Source organism: Pholcus phalangioides, unplaced genomic scaffold (genome assembly GCF_987345545.1).
Source record: "Pholcus phalangioides strain wild (caught in Gottingen) unplaced genomic scaffold, Ppha-v1.0 ptg000041l_1, whole genome shotgun sequence".
NCBI lineage: Eukaryota > Metazoa > Arthropoda > Arachnida > Araneae > Pholcidae > Pholcus > Pholcus phalangioides.
The window spans coordinates 226547-242389 of record NW_028301627.1 but is presented as its reverse complement, the minus strand read 5'-3'; the positions used below and the strand labels follow the sequence as shown (position 1 = coordinate 242389).

General features: G+C 38.0%; 2 protein-coding genes across 4 annotated transcripts in view; both read left to right on the top strand.

The window, feature by feature from the left end:
* The window catches only part of LOC149065010 (uncharacterized), a 32589-nt gene extending 28598 nt beyond the window's left edge, over positions 1-3991 (top strand). Inside the window, exon 6 of the mRNA XM_089254467.1 lies at positions 3642-3991. Within this exon, the coding sequence (XP_089110593.1) occupies positions 3642-3822 (181 nt within the window). The 3' untranslated portion in view covers positions 3823-3991. The remainder of the gene's footprint in view (positions 1-3641) is intronic.
* Positions 3992-5152: 1161 nt separating this feature from the next.
* Positions 5153-15843, top strand: part of LOC149065009 (uncharacterized) — a 95486-nt gene continuing 84795 nt past the window's right edge. For all 3 annotated transcript variants that reach the window (XM_089254383.1, XM_089254385.1, XM_089254384.1), the window contains exons 1-2: positions 5153-5513; positions 11248-11341. In XM_089254383.1, coding sequence (XP_089110509.1) covers positions 5305-5513; positions 11248-11341 — 303 coding nt within the window. In that variant the 5' untranslated portion in view covers positions 5153-5304. The remainder of the gene's footprint in view (positions 5514-11247; positions 11342-15843) is intronic.

Genomic DNA, 15843 nt, shown 5'->3' with positions numbered 1-15843 from the left:
ATCGTGGAAACCTGTTCGAGAATCTGGCAGTTACAAGTTGAAATGTTTTGGCAATTATTATTGTGGAATATCAGATTATGGTTGAAGTTTATATTAGTCATAGAAGACATATAGTACATAAACTTCGTTTTTGTTGCATTTATTTGTAAGTCGTTGCTGATAAACCAATTACGAATTATTAATAAATCGGCGTTTATCGAATTTGCAAGTGAATGGTCGTCATCAGTTGAATAAAACAATACTGTGTCATCTGCAAATGTTATGATTTTACCAGTTAATTCAATGTTGCAAAGATCATTTATGAATATGTTAAATAATAATAGTCCCAGAACAGAGCCCTGAGGTACACCTTTGATTGTTTCTAATGGATTACTAAGATTATATCCAACTTTAACTATTTGAGCTCTATGACTAAGATAAGAAGCAATTAATTTATGTGCATTACCTCTGATACCAAAAGTATGTAATTTATTGAGTAAGATACGACGGTCGACACTCTCAAATGCTTTTTTTATGTCCAGGAAAATGGCAATAGTCTTTTTGGATGTATCAATTTTTTCTACAATATACTTAGTGAATATTAAAAGGGCAGGCTGTGTCTCTGTATGGAAGAAAACCATATTGATTGATAGAAAAAAAATTTACATGCGAGAGGAAAGAAAACATTCTATTCTTAATGATAATTTCAAAAAGCTTTGAAAGTGACGACAAAACTGAAATCGGTCTAAAGTTGTTGAGATCATTCGGATCACCATCAGTAGTATTGGTAGATGACTTTATTTCATGGTGACTGTAGTAAAAGGGAATTACATAACATACATATCTCGATAAAGGATAGATGTGAAAATGTAGGCGTACGAGAGGCAGGTGGATTAATTAATTGTGATTGGCAAAAAGGGCAGCTGCAACTTGGAGAGGTAGGCATCGGAAAGGAGCAGACAGTGGGGACGGAGGTCAACGAACACCTGCTCCGAGACAAATAGCCAAGAACAAAGTACAATTTTAAATGTGAAATATTAAATTTAAGAATATTATCTCTCTCACACACACACATATATGTGTGTGTGTGAGAGAGATAATGTATATATATATAAAAGTTGAAATGACTGTCCCGTTTGGAAGGTAGATGGCAGCACCTCCAAAACAGATACACAAACATTTCCGAAAAACTTGGATTATCAGATTCGAAAACTGAAAAGGAGGATGCCTGTGCAGACCGTCACTTAGTAATAACGTCACTTTTTCCAATTTTCACAACAAATGGCGTCATTGACCGACTGATAAAACCGGCAACAACAATAATTTTTCTTATCTCTAATACAAAACCGCTAAAGAATGCAAAAAACCGAAAAAAATCTTGGAATTTCAACGTCTGTATTGGTCAATGCGTGTGAAAAAAAACACAAAAACACTCACATCAATGGAGAGATATGTGTTTCTCTCTCTCAGAATGGGAAAAAATTTTCCCTCAGAAAAAAAAATAATAATAATTTCGGAAACCTGAAAAATAGGACAAAAGAGGAAAAAATTTTCCCGAAATTTAGTAGGACACTCTCAAACGACATCAAAAAGGAGGACGTCTGGTAACCCTACGAGAATCTGTTTTCAAAAAGTCATAAGCGTTATCGTGTTACAACATGTTATGTGCGTAAAGTTAGTGCTGCCATCTATCTATATCCTTAATTTGGAATAAAGAGTAACGAGTGAATATTTTTTTAGATATAAAGGCCTGCGGCAAGAATTTTTAAAAACGGAGATCGAGACACGCATTCTCACCCTGAAGTCAGCCACCCACCACTGCATTGAGTGCAGGGGTCGAACCCAATACTTCACATTTTTACCATTATACGTCCACACAGAGCTACTGGAAGTTCCCCATTATATTGACAGGACAACGTGTGTTTCTATGTCCATCGGCTATGACATCATAAATTATGTTTCCATTCTATCCAGGAACTATTGGCCGCATAGATTGTGTGGCTTTTTGGATACATTTTATTCTGTATACTTATCCGCGCAAATAGCCTATTCTTTCTACAGAGTTCAGGCGTTAATTATGGGAAACCTTGCACGAACGTGTAATGTGAATGTGATATTTTTTTCACCAAAAGAATTCATGCATAGCATTCATGATCATTTGTGAATAGTTTATAAGGAAAATACTCATTTTCCCCATCATCTTTATTTTATCAAACTCGAATTTGAATCAACAATCGACCAGAACTGAAGGATCTTCTCGTTTTATATGTTTTCCCCATCGAGCTTATATTATAAACTGAAGAGCCAAAAAAACTGGTGCAGGCATGCGTATGCAAATAAAGAGATATGGAACCAATCAGAGTACGGTGCTGCGGTCAGCAACGCCTATATAACACAACAAGTGTCTGGCATAATTGTTAGATCGGTTACTGCTGCTACAATGGCAGGTTATCGAGATTTAAGTGAGTTTGAACGTGGTGTTATAGTCGGCGCACGAGAGATGGGACGTAGCATCTCCGAGGTAGCGATGAAATTTGGATTTTCACGTACGACCATTTCACGAGTGTACCGTGAATATCGGGAATCCGGTAAAAAATTGAATCTACGACATCGCTGCGGCCGGAAAAAGATCATGCAAGAACGGGACTGACGAGAATCATTAAACGTGACAGACGTGCAACCCTTCCGCAAATTGCTGCAGATGTCATTGCTGGGCCATCAACAAGTGTCAGCGTGCGAACCATCATCGAACGAAACATCATCGATATGGGCTTTCGGAGCCGAAGGCCCACTCGTGTACCCTTGATGGCTGCACGACCCAAAGCTTTACGCCTCGCCTGGGCCCGACAACACCGACATTGGACTGTTGAGGACTGGAAACACGTTGCCTGGTCTGACGAGCCTCGGTTCCAATTGCTTCGAGCTGATAGACGTATACGGGTATGGAGACGACCTCATGAATCCATGGACCCTACATGTCAACAGGGGACTGTTCAAGCTGGTGGAGGCTCTGTGATGGTATGGGGCGTGTGCAGTTGGCGTGATATGGGACCCCTGATACGTCTAGATACGACTCTGACAGGTACGTAAGCATCCTGTCTGATCACCTGCACCCATTCATGTCCATTGTGCATTCCGACGGACTTGGACAATTTCAGCAAGACAATGCGACACCCCACACGTCCAGAATTGTTACAAAGTGGCTCCAGGAACACTCTTCTGACTTTAGACACTTCAGCTGGCCACCTAAATCCCCAGACATGGACATTATTGAACATATCTGGGATGCCTTGCAACGTGCTGTTCAGAAGAGATCACCCCCTCTTACTCCTACGGATTTATGGACAGTCCTGCAGGATTCATGGTGTCAATTACCTCCAGCACTACTTCAGACATTAGTCGAGTCCATACCACGTCGTGTTGCGGGGGCCCTACACGATATTAGGCAGGTGTACCAGTTTTTTTGGCTCTTCATAAAAAAAAGTATATTATAAGTATATATAATATACTTATTACTATACTCTACTTATTACTTTATAAGCTCGATGGTTTTCCCTCCTTCATGGTGTAGAGGGTGAGAGGAGAAGATGACGTAGAGAGAGAGAGAGAAAACAAGTGTATAGATATACGTCACAAGTTTGACTTTATTATTATTTTTTCAGCATTTCCCAGGTGTATAGACCACGTGTCTTGCTAACGACTGATACTACGGATGACGACGAAGTTTCGTCAATGGAACACATCGAAATCTATAGAGGACCTCGTGAACGAAAAGGGAACCATCATCGTCGTGAAGGGAGAGGTGATAAGCCACGACGTGAAGGGGTAGGAAGTCAGAAATGAGAATAATGCGAAGACATGAAACTTATATTACTTAAGGTGGTGGGAACAGTTGAATTCTCGGATCGAATGTCTAACGTACTTCACATTTATTCGATTTCTGTATCCTCAAAAGATTATTCTTGTCATTATCAGTTTTGGTGGCGGAAATAAATAACCTAATTCAAAAACACGACTTTGTATATTATTTTCTAGAGATTCTCAACATGCTTTCGAAACCGAATTCATGGTTACGAGAGTCACTTGCTGCCAAGCAAGGCCATAGTGGGGGAGGGGGGGGGGGAGAAGAACCCCCTTTTCAAGACCATATTGGGGGGACCTCTCCTCAGAAAATGACTTACATATGCGTAATAATATGCATGAGTTTATTGCTTTTATCACTTCGGCCCCCAATCCACTTCTGACATGCAGTGATCCCCTGCGAAATAAATTTTTGGGTAACGCCCTGCTGCCAAGCTTTATCTGTAAGCACTACAAGCAATGTAGAACATTAGTGTTAATTCTGTGTTTGAGGTTATTGCAAAACTGGCGCGGTAGCCCGGTCGATAAGATATTCGCCTAAAGTACCAAAGGGTGTTTAGAGGTGTCGCGAGTTCAATACCCGGTTCATCCTTGTCAGAAAACTTTCCTGACACGGGGGTACAAAAAACAACGTCGACTTCACCGCAGCAAAAAATTATTACCGCAGTGAATCCCCCCATCGAGTGGTTAGTGCACCAACCTCTCGATGAGTATAAAAAACAAGCCTGCCGTTCGGAAACGGCAACAAATTGTAGGTCCCGGTCTAATTATCCCTCGTGCGCAGAAAATGACCGTGGTGCGACAAAAAATGTTATTGCAAAACATCTCTAAAAATGTTTTTGATGTAAACCTTCTCAAAGTTTGTGGAATGAGACATGCTGATCCATGAATTGCATTGGAGGAGTCCTATTTGGAGGAAAGAACTTAAAAAAAAATCGCCATTAATCCGTAAACTTCCCAATTTGTTGTTGCTCTAGATTTGATCTTTTTTTTCCCGACTTACATGTTCGTAAACAAAGACCAGTTCGTAAACCGAATCAATTATTGTTGTTAGTTAATCGAATTTTACGCAAACCGAGACGTTCGTCTGTACTTAGCAACTTTGCTGACATTTTTATGTCACTTTTTTGCCAATTCTTTGATGTTTCGTATCCCAATATTCTATATTGCCTTGAAAAAATATGGTCAGTGATATTTCCCGTATTTTTTTTACAAAAAAAGCATGGTCAGGGTAATTTCCCGTTTTTCTAATAGCCACAATATGGTCAGCGTATTATTTCCCCCTTCAGCTGTTTTTTTTTTTTTCTGAGTCATCAGCTGTTGGAAGAATCTCCCTGGACACACGTTCGTCGCTAGCTCCTTTCTCTCCTTGTCAGCCGAGGTGTGCGGTTGCGGCTGTTTTGTTGCTGTTCTTCCGCGTAGTATAATACAGATTCATTCTATTGTCAGCCAGACGACACTTTAATGATGGCCGCCTCCGCCAATAATAACAATGCCAACGGCAAGAAAAATGCTTCCCAGCAGGAAGAGGACGAGAGGAACGTCAGGACTCTCCGCGAATTGGCCAACTCCGTGCCGTCGAATAGGAATTGCTTCGACTGCCAGCAGCGGGGTCCGACCTATGTCAACGTCACCGTAGGCTCGTTCGTTTGTACGTCCTGCAGTGGAATCTTGTAAGTGCCCTCCTCCCACTTTTGTATTATTTCCTTTCCGAGTGACCCGTAGCAGTGGGTTCCCAACCAGTGGTGGGCGTCAGAGCTGGGTTTTTGGTTTTGCCGAATAAATTCAGTCTCCCTTTTCCCATTCTAGTCGAATTTTCTTTAGCTATACTTGTTCCTCAAATCCGCCTCCATGATAGAGAGCCCACTTAGTCCGAACCCCTGTCTTCAAGTGACTCTTTTGGCCACTCGCATAATTGGGAACTCTCCAGGTTGGTCACTGGCCTGCTCCCTATCCCTAGGTCACTCTTTTGATTACTCACATGTTTAGTTGAATTTTCTCAACTCATTCATTCCTCAAATTTCCTGTCCTGACCTATAGTCTGCACCCCTCTTTCTTTTGGTCACTCACATACTTGCAAACTATCTAGGTCACTTTTTTGGTCTTTCATTTAACCAGGTACCTTGCTCTCTAGGTCACTCAAACGTTTACAAACTCTTTAGGTCACTCTTCTGACTAATTACCAATATGGTCCCTTGCTCACTATTTTGATAACTCTCATCCTTGCGAACTTTGCAGATCACTCTTTTCTGCTGTGGTGGTCGAGTGGTCATAATGACAGACTCGCATCGCGAGAATCCGGGTTCAAACCCCACCGTTGGCGCAGTGGTGGTTCGCTGAAGTTGGGTTCCCAACTTTGAGGCGCAAATGCGAGTCGATCTCCCAATTAAAAAGTCTCCACAGAGAGCAATAGGCCTACAACGATAAATCATTCAATCATTACACTTCACTCATAGTTTGGAAGAAAAAAACTGGTGGCAGAGAGAGCACACTACACATAACAAGCATTACACAGAAACAAACTTCATGCCAGGTTTCACTACACGTACATTCCAACATGTACCGATTCGTTAGAGGTTCCGCAGAGGAATATGGACGAGATGCATGCGTCTGGTTTAGTAGTAATAGATCACTCTTTTGGTTTCTCACTGACTTGGGCCCTTACTCTTTTGGTTGCTTATATGTTTGCCTACTCTCTGGGTCATTTGTTGCTCATGTGGTCCTTTGCTCTCTAGGTCGTTCTTTCGATCACTTACATGCTTGTAAATTTGGTAGGGCAACAGAACCAGATTTATGGTTTCACCACGCTTGGGCTGTATAAATTCAGCTGTCTTTTTTCTATTGTCAATTTTCTAGACCACTTATTCCTCCAATCTGCTGCTCTTACTCAGGGGCGTCGGAAGTGTTTCGAAACTGTGGGTGCTCGTCTTTAGTTTTATATCGGAAATTTTAATTTTTGGATTAATTCTGGGGGTGCTCGGATCCATGTCACAAATTACCGTGGGTGCTCAAGCACCCCCGGCTCCGACGCCACTGCTCTTACTTATAGCCTTTTTAGTCCGAATCCCTGAAGAACAGACTCTATCCCTTGAGAGTCTGAATTCCTGTCTTCGAGTCATTTTTTTTGTCACTCACATGCTTTTAAACTTTCTTGGTCAATCACTGACCTGCTCCCTTGCTCTGTCTTGGGTCACTCTTTTGATTACTCACATGCAGTAATTTAAGGGGAGAGGCTGGCGGGTCTGATGCCTCCTGAAATTAGCACAAAGAGGTGAAAATTTCACCCTTTAACCTATTTTCAAATGTAAGGGGGCATCGAAATGTATGCTTGTCCCAGTTAACCAAGTATTTATTTGCTGCCATGCTCTCATTAAAATTCTAGGTCAGAGGTTCTCAAACTTTTCAATCCATTTTGTCTTTTTCTCCTAATCAGCTCTTATTCACGGCTCCCTAAAGCAGTGTAACAAAGATTCTCTTTGAATAACTTTTGTCAGGGCCACTGTTTGATCATTGGCATGCTTGTAAACTCTGCAGATCACTTTTCAGGTTGCTCGATGACTTGGTATCTTGTTCTTCAGGTCATTCTTTTAGTTGCTTACATGCTTGCAAACTCTCTAGATCATTTGCTTTATGTTGCTGCATGATCTCTCGCTCTCCAAGTCATCGTTTGGTCATTCTGTTGCTTTCACACTGTTTTGTTCACTTACATGCTTGCAAATTCACTAGTTCACTGTTTCAATCACTCATATGCTTGTAAATTTGCTAGGATGCTCTTGATCACTCGCATGCTTGTAAATTTGCTAGGATGTTCTTTTGATCACTCGCATGCTTGTAAACTCTTTTGATCACTCACTGACCCGATTTCTTGCTCTCCTCTTTATGCTTTTTAAATCACTCTTTTAGTCATTCGCTCTCTACACAGAGGTCAATTTATGGTTTCACCATCTGTGGACTATATTCATTTTGCCAGTCTGGGGCTATAGTCCGTTAAGCTGTCCTTTAAATACGCTTCTGGATGTCAGACGTGGATTTATATGGTTTTGTTGCTTGCGTGCCACAGAAATTCAGCCACCCTTTTCCCATTCTTTAATTTTCTTGACCACTCATTCTTTAAATTTGCTGCCCTAGGCTACAGCTATATCTCCCTCAGTAAATATGTCTGAGTCACTGTTATGGTCATTCTCATGCCTGCACTTTCTTAGTTGCTCACTGACTTGGTCCTTTGCCCTCTAGGTGGTTCTTTTGATCACTCATATGCTTGCGTAATTTTTGATCACTCACATAGTTGTACATTCTAAATCAGTTTCTCAACCACCAGGCCCTTTCATCAGTGAAACCGGGCTGTGAGTAATTCATAATTTTATTCCCCCCATTTATTTCCCATAAATCATGTTTATATTTGAGCCTTCCACTCAAAAAGAATTCAACTGGGCCACAGGATTCTAAAGGTTGAGAACCGCTACTCTAAACCTCTTTTTTTAGTTGCTGACCAACATAGTCTCTCTCTAAGTCACTCATTGACCTGATATCTTATTTTCTGTGTCATTCTTTTGGCGGTCGCTGACCGGTTCCCTTGCTTTCTAGGTCACTCCCATGCTCAAACCAGTCTCTCATCCAGAGGGAAGGGGGCGATCATCTCCCCCAAGAGCAGAATAATATAGGAAAATTTGTTCTGTAAAATACAGGACGATCCGATGAACCTATGTAATATATTGTCCCCCCCCCCCTGACACATTGTCCTGGATCTACACTTGACTCGCACACTATTACGATTGCACGGCACCATCAAGACAAATGTTAAAATACAAGTGGAAGAGAGCACAATCGATGCACACATGCAACGATATATATAGGAAATTTCCTGGTCTCACAGGACCATCACAGCGTATCAACTTTGAGAGATGATCGCAACATAAATCCAGCAACAATTAAGCACCAACATTGAAGACTTGGCTAGAGTCTGCAATTTAACGTTAGGCCTATTGTGAAATGAAAAGGATTAGAACTGTGTGGTGGTCGGCGGCCAAACACTGGCGGAACAGTAATAAATTATATTTAACTATTCATAGAAATATACAAAAATATGTAAACTGATGATTCAATGTGGAGTTTTTGCCAGAGGTGACATGTAATGTGTGCCGATCTCCCCGTTAAAGTCTCGCCACAAAGAACAGGTCAACAACAATACAATTATTAAATTATTACACGTCACTCATGGTTAGAAAAATCTATCGTGGCACTTCACGCAACAAGCATTACACAAACTTCATGTCAGGTTCACTATACCTGTACACACATTTCAATATGTAACAATTCGTTAGAAGTTCCGCAGAGGAATGTGGACGAGGTGCATGTGTGGTTTAGTAGTTGTATGTTTTGAAGATCTAAAAAACGAGCAAGTCTCCCATTTATTACTTTGAAGTTGGGAAACTTTTGCGAATTTGTACAGAGATGTGAATAATTAGTCAAATCTTTAAGTCTAATGTGCAGCGGCCAGCAATAAGCTTGTTATCGGAAATTCTTATTTCACAGAGAAAATAAAAGATTTATTAAAATAACAGCTATATTAGCGAATATTGTATTAGTAAAACATTTCAAATGATGAGATGAAGGAATTCAAGAATTTTTTGTTTATTTTTAATCATATCTTGTTATTGAATGAGAGATATTCAAAAATAAATTAGACCTACATATGGTATTATGAAAACAAGCGCATACATGCATTGACGTTACAGTTGCAAACCCTCCCCAAGCCGAGATTATAATGTTATTTTACAGAAAAAAATTTAACCCCCACCACATTGAGAAAATTCTGTGTATGCTTATGCATGTATGATACATTAATTGTAAATAAAGGGCAGCCTGTATGAGATTTTTGACTTTCTCGTTTTTGTTCTTGTTTCATGAGAAAGTCAATCACTTTGTTCACAAGCAGACAAATACATCTTTTGAATTCTATTGGTTAAATGATAAATTCTATATCTTGGCAAAAAACTTTTGGGTTATTCCACTTAGTAGAAATTTCGGAGTGGGAAAAAGAAAGATTTATTAAAATAATAGTGCAATTCTCTAATGTTGAATTTTCTTGCTAAATGTTAACTTTTATTACTTAATACTAAATTATATTAATGTTAAATTCTATTGATAAATTCTAAATTTTATTGCTGAATCCTATTATAAATCTTTTGTTTTCAATGTATCTCATCCGTGAAAACCTTGACTAAAAAGAAAACTTCCAGTTAAGGGAAAATTTTAATACTAAATTATGAAGAAAGTTTTGGGGCTGAGTGAAAACCTTGACTTCAACAGATATAAGAGTTATCGAGATTTGACTGTAGTTAGTGAAATTGAAAGTTCATAAATGGGGGGAAAGGTGTTTATAAAAATACAATATGGTTTTGCACCTGAATTCGAAAAATCGATCGACTGTACATGTATTGTGATAAATCTCTGGTTTTAACTATCTCTTGTTTTTTATCTAGTCAAAATCTAGTCTTGTTTTTTTTTGTGTTTTTTTTTTGCTTTGATAAAAAACTCAAAAACTGAGTTACAGGTGAAACTTTCATTAACTGTCACCGTCCGGATCAGGGCTGTGACGGATAACCGAATAGACGAATAAAAGAAATCTCTTACGGCCGTATTCACCAACACAGTTTCAACTGCAATCGCAGGTGAAAGGATTGAAGATCGAAACGGATTGGTTAAATTAAGGATTTTAACCAATCCGTGTCGATCGCTGATTGTTTAACCTGCGATTGCAGTTGAAACTGTGTTGGTGAATACGGCCGTTAGAACATATGTTACAGTATTGTAGCTTACATGATTTCACTGTGGGCTTGGGATGAAAATGGAAATCCTTTAAAAGTCAATATATACATATTGCATTTAATTTTACAAAACTATCAATATAAGAGTAGTAATGCACAGAAACGTATTGTAATACTATTACTAAACCAGACATGCACCTTGTCCATATTCCTCTGCAGAACTTATAGTGAATTGGAACATGTTGGAATGTGTGTACGTATAGCCTTAACCTTCAGTGAAGTTTGTTTGTGTAATGCTGGTTATGTAGTGCTACCATCTGCAATCAATTTTTTTGATTTTTTATTCTCGTCGCGTAGTGAGTGAAGTGTAATGAATGAATAATATCGTTGTATGCCTGTTGCTCTCTGTGGCGAGACTTTTTTAATGGGGAGATCAGCTCGCATCCGCGTGCACTGTAATACTATAAACCTATGTGATTTTAAAATCTAATCTCCTGTGTCTTAATTCAAACATGTCTGTCTGTTTAAAAAATTTAACGTAAAAAAAATTAAAAAACCATAAATTTTAGACGATGATAGATAACAAACTGATGGTTAACTGAAGTTTTACTGCATATAAGTTTATTTTTTAAACTTGCAGAAGAGGTCTCAATCCACCTCATCGCATCAAGTCGATAACTATGGCTTCTTTCACTACAGAGGAAATGGAACAGATAAGATCTAAAGGAAATGAGGTATTTTGCTCTTAAGTTCTTCTATACTATATATATTGTATAAGTTCTTATCAACTATTGTAAATTATAGCTGGTACCTCCATGTTGTTTTTATATATAAGGTGATTACATAATTCCCCTTGTTGCATTTTACTGGCGAACCCTTTATCGTAGAGGTATAATTTCAGTTCAATGACTTTTATATAAAAGGAATGAAGCACCATTAATTCAAAACTGAGAAAATGTTATTTAAAGTTATCTTCAGTTTTAAAAATAACTCTTTTAGTGGAAAAAAGTATGACTTTAGATACACGTAAGCTGTTTTACTGTTGCACATACCATTACTATTCCCCTTCCCTCATAGCTTCATCATAGAAAATGGCTGTTGGTTTCCTTAAAATAATTTCAAATTATTATTTATGTAAAAGGAGCCAAGTAAAGTTTGAAAATAGATCATTGGATATTAACACGTCATATGTATTGGTTAATATGGAGGAAATACAAGATATAAAATTTATATATATATTGAACAGTTACATAATAAAACTAATGAATACAACTTTTGAAACAATGTATTAGCTTTCATTCATCACCTGTTGTGAAGTCTGCAATTCCAAAAACACCTATGTCATCTTCAACCCGAGTATTGGAATCAAGTTTCTTATAAAAAGGCCAGGCATGATTTGGTATGAGGTGATGAATAGATAGGAAACCCCTTATGCTTTTCCTTGCATGGGTTTCCTCCTTGTTTGCTCTTGAATGAACCTGTCTTGTGATTGGTTAGTTTTCATCTGAAGGATAAATGGTTTGGTCCCCTAAAATTTAGTAGCACGAACTGTGAGCCAGTTGATAATCTTTACCTCAATTTCCATCTCCCTGTTGGTGATAACTTTTTCAGTTTCTTTTGTGTTTTTGAAGTCATCCTTCTACATTTGTGACAGGATAATTTCTTTTTTTTGTTTTTGCAACATTTTTCCATCACCTTAATGCAATCTTCCAAAGTGTACAGTCGTTGTCAGTTTTTTGGGACAGATGCTACATCACTAAAATCAGAATAATTTAGAAGATTACTGTGCCCTGAAATGAGATACTTCAACGTCAAGATCATCAAACAATGTATTCATCGTAAGCATTTTTTATGTTTAGTTCTGACCCCACATGTGTCAAACCATAAAATATCTCTCGTATTCCTTCCAACATGAGTAAGAATGTGTTTTCACAAGCAGGAACCCACTTCCTGGGCACCTCGTCTTGCAGTCCCTTTTACCCAAACATGAAAAACATTTTTCTTTTCCAGAGTGGATCCCAGTATTATATACCCATATTTGCCTCTTGTAATAAATAACATTTGTTGGGATTCTCTCTTGGTGGGGGCAATGTTTTCTCCACATAAGTTTTCCTTTGCAGTTCTCAGGTCATCACTCATTGTTTCTGTAGCTTCTAACTCATGCGTATTTATATCCTCTATTTTTCCCATATTATAAGCAATGTTGTGACTGTTCTGCATATTAGCATGAAAACCGATGCATTTATTGAAGGTATCTTCCTTCAGCTTCTTTCTTTTGATATTAAAATGTGTTTAAAGTATCCTGTAACGACTAAAACTTACTGTGCCATTCTATTTATTTTCTTCATTGTGTAAGTCATACATTGTTAATTTTGTTAGTGCTGTTGACAGATATTTTGTATCACCACTCTTCAAAAATAGTGGGATTTATATCAGGGAAACTTATTGTTTTAACTTTACTTTCTGAATATTTCATCTGGAGAAATTCTAGAGTGTCCTTCCCTGTGAGTTCCTTTCTTGTCAGTTTTCTGTTGACAGAACCAACTGCCAAATATAACCCGGTTCTGTTTAAATAAAATAAGATGATGAAAACTCAGTTTGGTAGTTGGTTCAAGTGCACATAGATGGCAGCCTAGACGTCACTTGGAATTTTTTATTTAAATAGAATTACCTTTTTTTTTCAATAGTTCAGATGTTGGTATATCTCAAAAATATTAAAAATGGGGATTGGTTCCTTTTTATATAAAAGCTGACCAATTATAAAAAAGTATCCAGATAAAATTGAATGATTGCAGCATGGGCCAATGAATGGAGCATGACGTTTAGTGTCGACAAGTGCATAGTCGCTCATTTCAATTCGAACATCCCACGTTTCTCGTACAAGTTGAATGGTAGGATTATCACTATCCCGGATGTAACTAGGGTTCACAGATTCGCGAATTGATTAGTGGCTTAGGTTTTCTGAAGCTTGTTCAGCGGTGGTCAAAAAAATGAATAGGTTTGATAAAAGTTCTCTTTTCGCATTTTTCTAAAGTCATTCTTCCATTTTCTAAGACTTTATTCATCCTGCACTGGAGTAAGGTTTTGGAGACCATACCCAGAGAGGGAAATAGACGTGGTTGAGGGGGTGCAAAGAAGAGCTATGTGCTCTTGTCTTGAGCTATGAAGAAAAGACGTGATTTCTTGAATGTTCATATTAACAAAACAATGTTGGGAGGGAGGATATAACCAAGTTGGTACCCTGTCCTATCCGTGGAAACATACAAGAAATTTTGTTGGTCGATGATGTGAGAGCAATCTCTTATCACGATTTGCCGAAAATCAAAAAGGTCAATTATTGTATTAATTTGAGCTGTTATCCACTGTGTCGTAATTATGCCATTCCCTACTTAAAATTTTTTACAGAATCCTCTTTTTCACCTATGAATTATACACTGGTACCTAAAAACAAAACGAAAAAGGTTGGGGAGTGGCATCATGGCTCCCTAGCCAAAAGTATCTCAATAGCCTATCTATTAGAAGTATTGAAAACAGATTATGTTAACCTGCCAAACAAAAGTCACAATATTCTGTTCTTAAACAATATTAGAAAATGAGGTCCCAAAAGAGAAAATACAATTTGCAGTAAATTTTATACAAATTTACATTTCAAAAGTTATTTCACAATTTGGTAACTGACAGCTATATAATACGTCTTCCTATATAATAATTGGGAGAATTTGCTGAGCACAATCAAATAAAATCATGTACAATAATATCACATGTTGGAGAAAGCACACATAACCGTCATGCTCATGAGCACCAGGCAAAGCAAGCACACAGGATTTGTTAACATTTCTCTGGATTTTGGCGGAAGATTAGATTTTATGCGAGCTTTCACGTTGTCGTGATGTCAATAACTGCTGTTGTCGTTAGGGAAAACACCCATAGAGAACAGCAGTGGTCATTTCCATCAAGCAGCCATAAAAAAAAGTCTTGGTGACCGCATTTAAGCAACTGGCAAAGACGCGACATTGCTTACATAACGTTTATCTGCAATCATTTATCAGGGGCGTGACCTTGGTTGCCAAAATCCCTGTATAATCGTTATTGTATTCCATTAACAGCCGTGCAGTAAACACAAGTTTTTTCATCAGCAACTTTGTATTTTGAAGTTTTTAAATTGTTTCCTCCAATTAAAAATGTCTTTAGAAATAAAATATAAAACTTTAAGCTATATAAAGCTTTTAAGAGTTCATATACCCAAGATAATCACTTATAGCATCTACAGAAGGAAACACTTATGTTTTATGAACAGTATTTGCTCGGAGGCAATGCAGAACCTGCCTTGGGGGGGTGGAAGAATGGACTTTTTCCTTAATTGATTTTTTTTAAAAATTCAAAAGGTTTTTTGTCATATTTTTTCTGAGTGCCGGAGGGCCCCTCTTGAGAGAATCTCAGGATTCCAAAGGTTGGCACGTCTGCTCCAATATAACATGTTTCGCTGGGGTCATAACATTTTGCAGTTGGAAATAACAAAACTCAGTCTTATCAAATAAAAACCAGCTAACAAATCATTTTGTGTTCCCAAGAGTTATTGGGATTCCAATGTGTTACTTGTATACATACAGTGATCATTCCTTATCCTGGAGGTCAAAAAAACATACAAAACACAAAAAACAATATTATGCATGCTTACAATGCAGCAATATTCTAACATTGGAGTATATATAGAGATAACAAAGCATCGTTAGTTTTGTTCTACTAATAGTCAAGTCTAGTTTCAAAATATAAATATGCTTTTGTAATTAGAAAGACACGTCCAAAATTGGACTTTCTGGTCCAGTGCTCCGGATAACAGACCTTTCTGTGCTTCCTCTTAATTGTGGACCTGCCTATAAAGAAGTCTCGCCCAGAAAAATTACCTAAAGTTTTCAGGGAAATGATATGCTTCAGATAAGCCACATAATTTTCGTTCACAGTTTGATAAAACATTAGCAATTAAATAAAATAAAAGATATATCAAACTGAACTTGTAAAGATACTGATCTTTTTGGAAAGAGTGCCGTATCACTAACCCATTAAGTAGAATATTTGTTTCTTGGAGCGTATGTGTGCTTAACTCCACCGTGGGATGACAAAAATAAGCTAATGGCTTATGAATGAAATCAAGGCCACCAGATGATATATGGAGAGAAATATGTCCTCTGTATTGCCAGTTCTCTGTATATCTTGTGTTAACAAACGAGGACTCAAT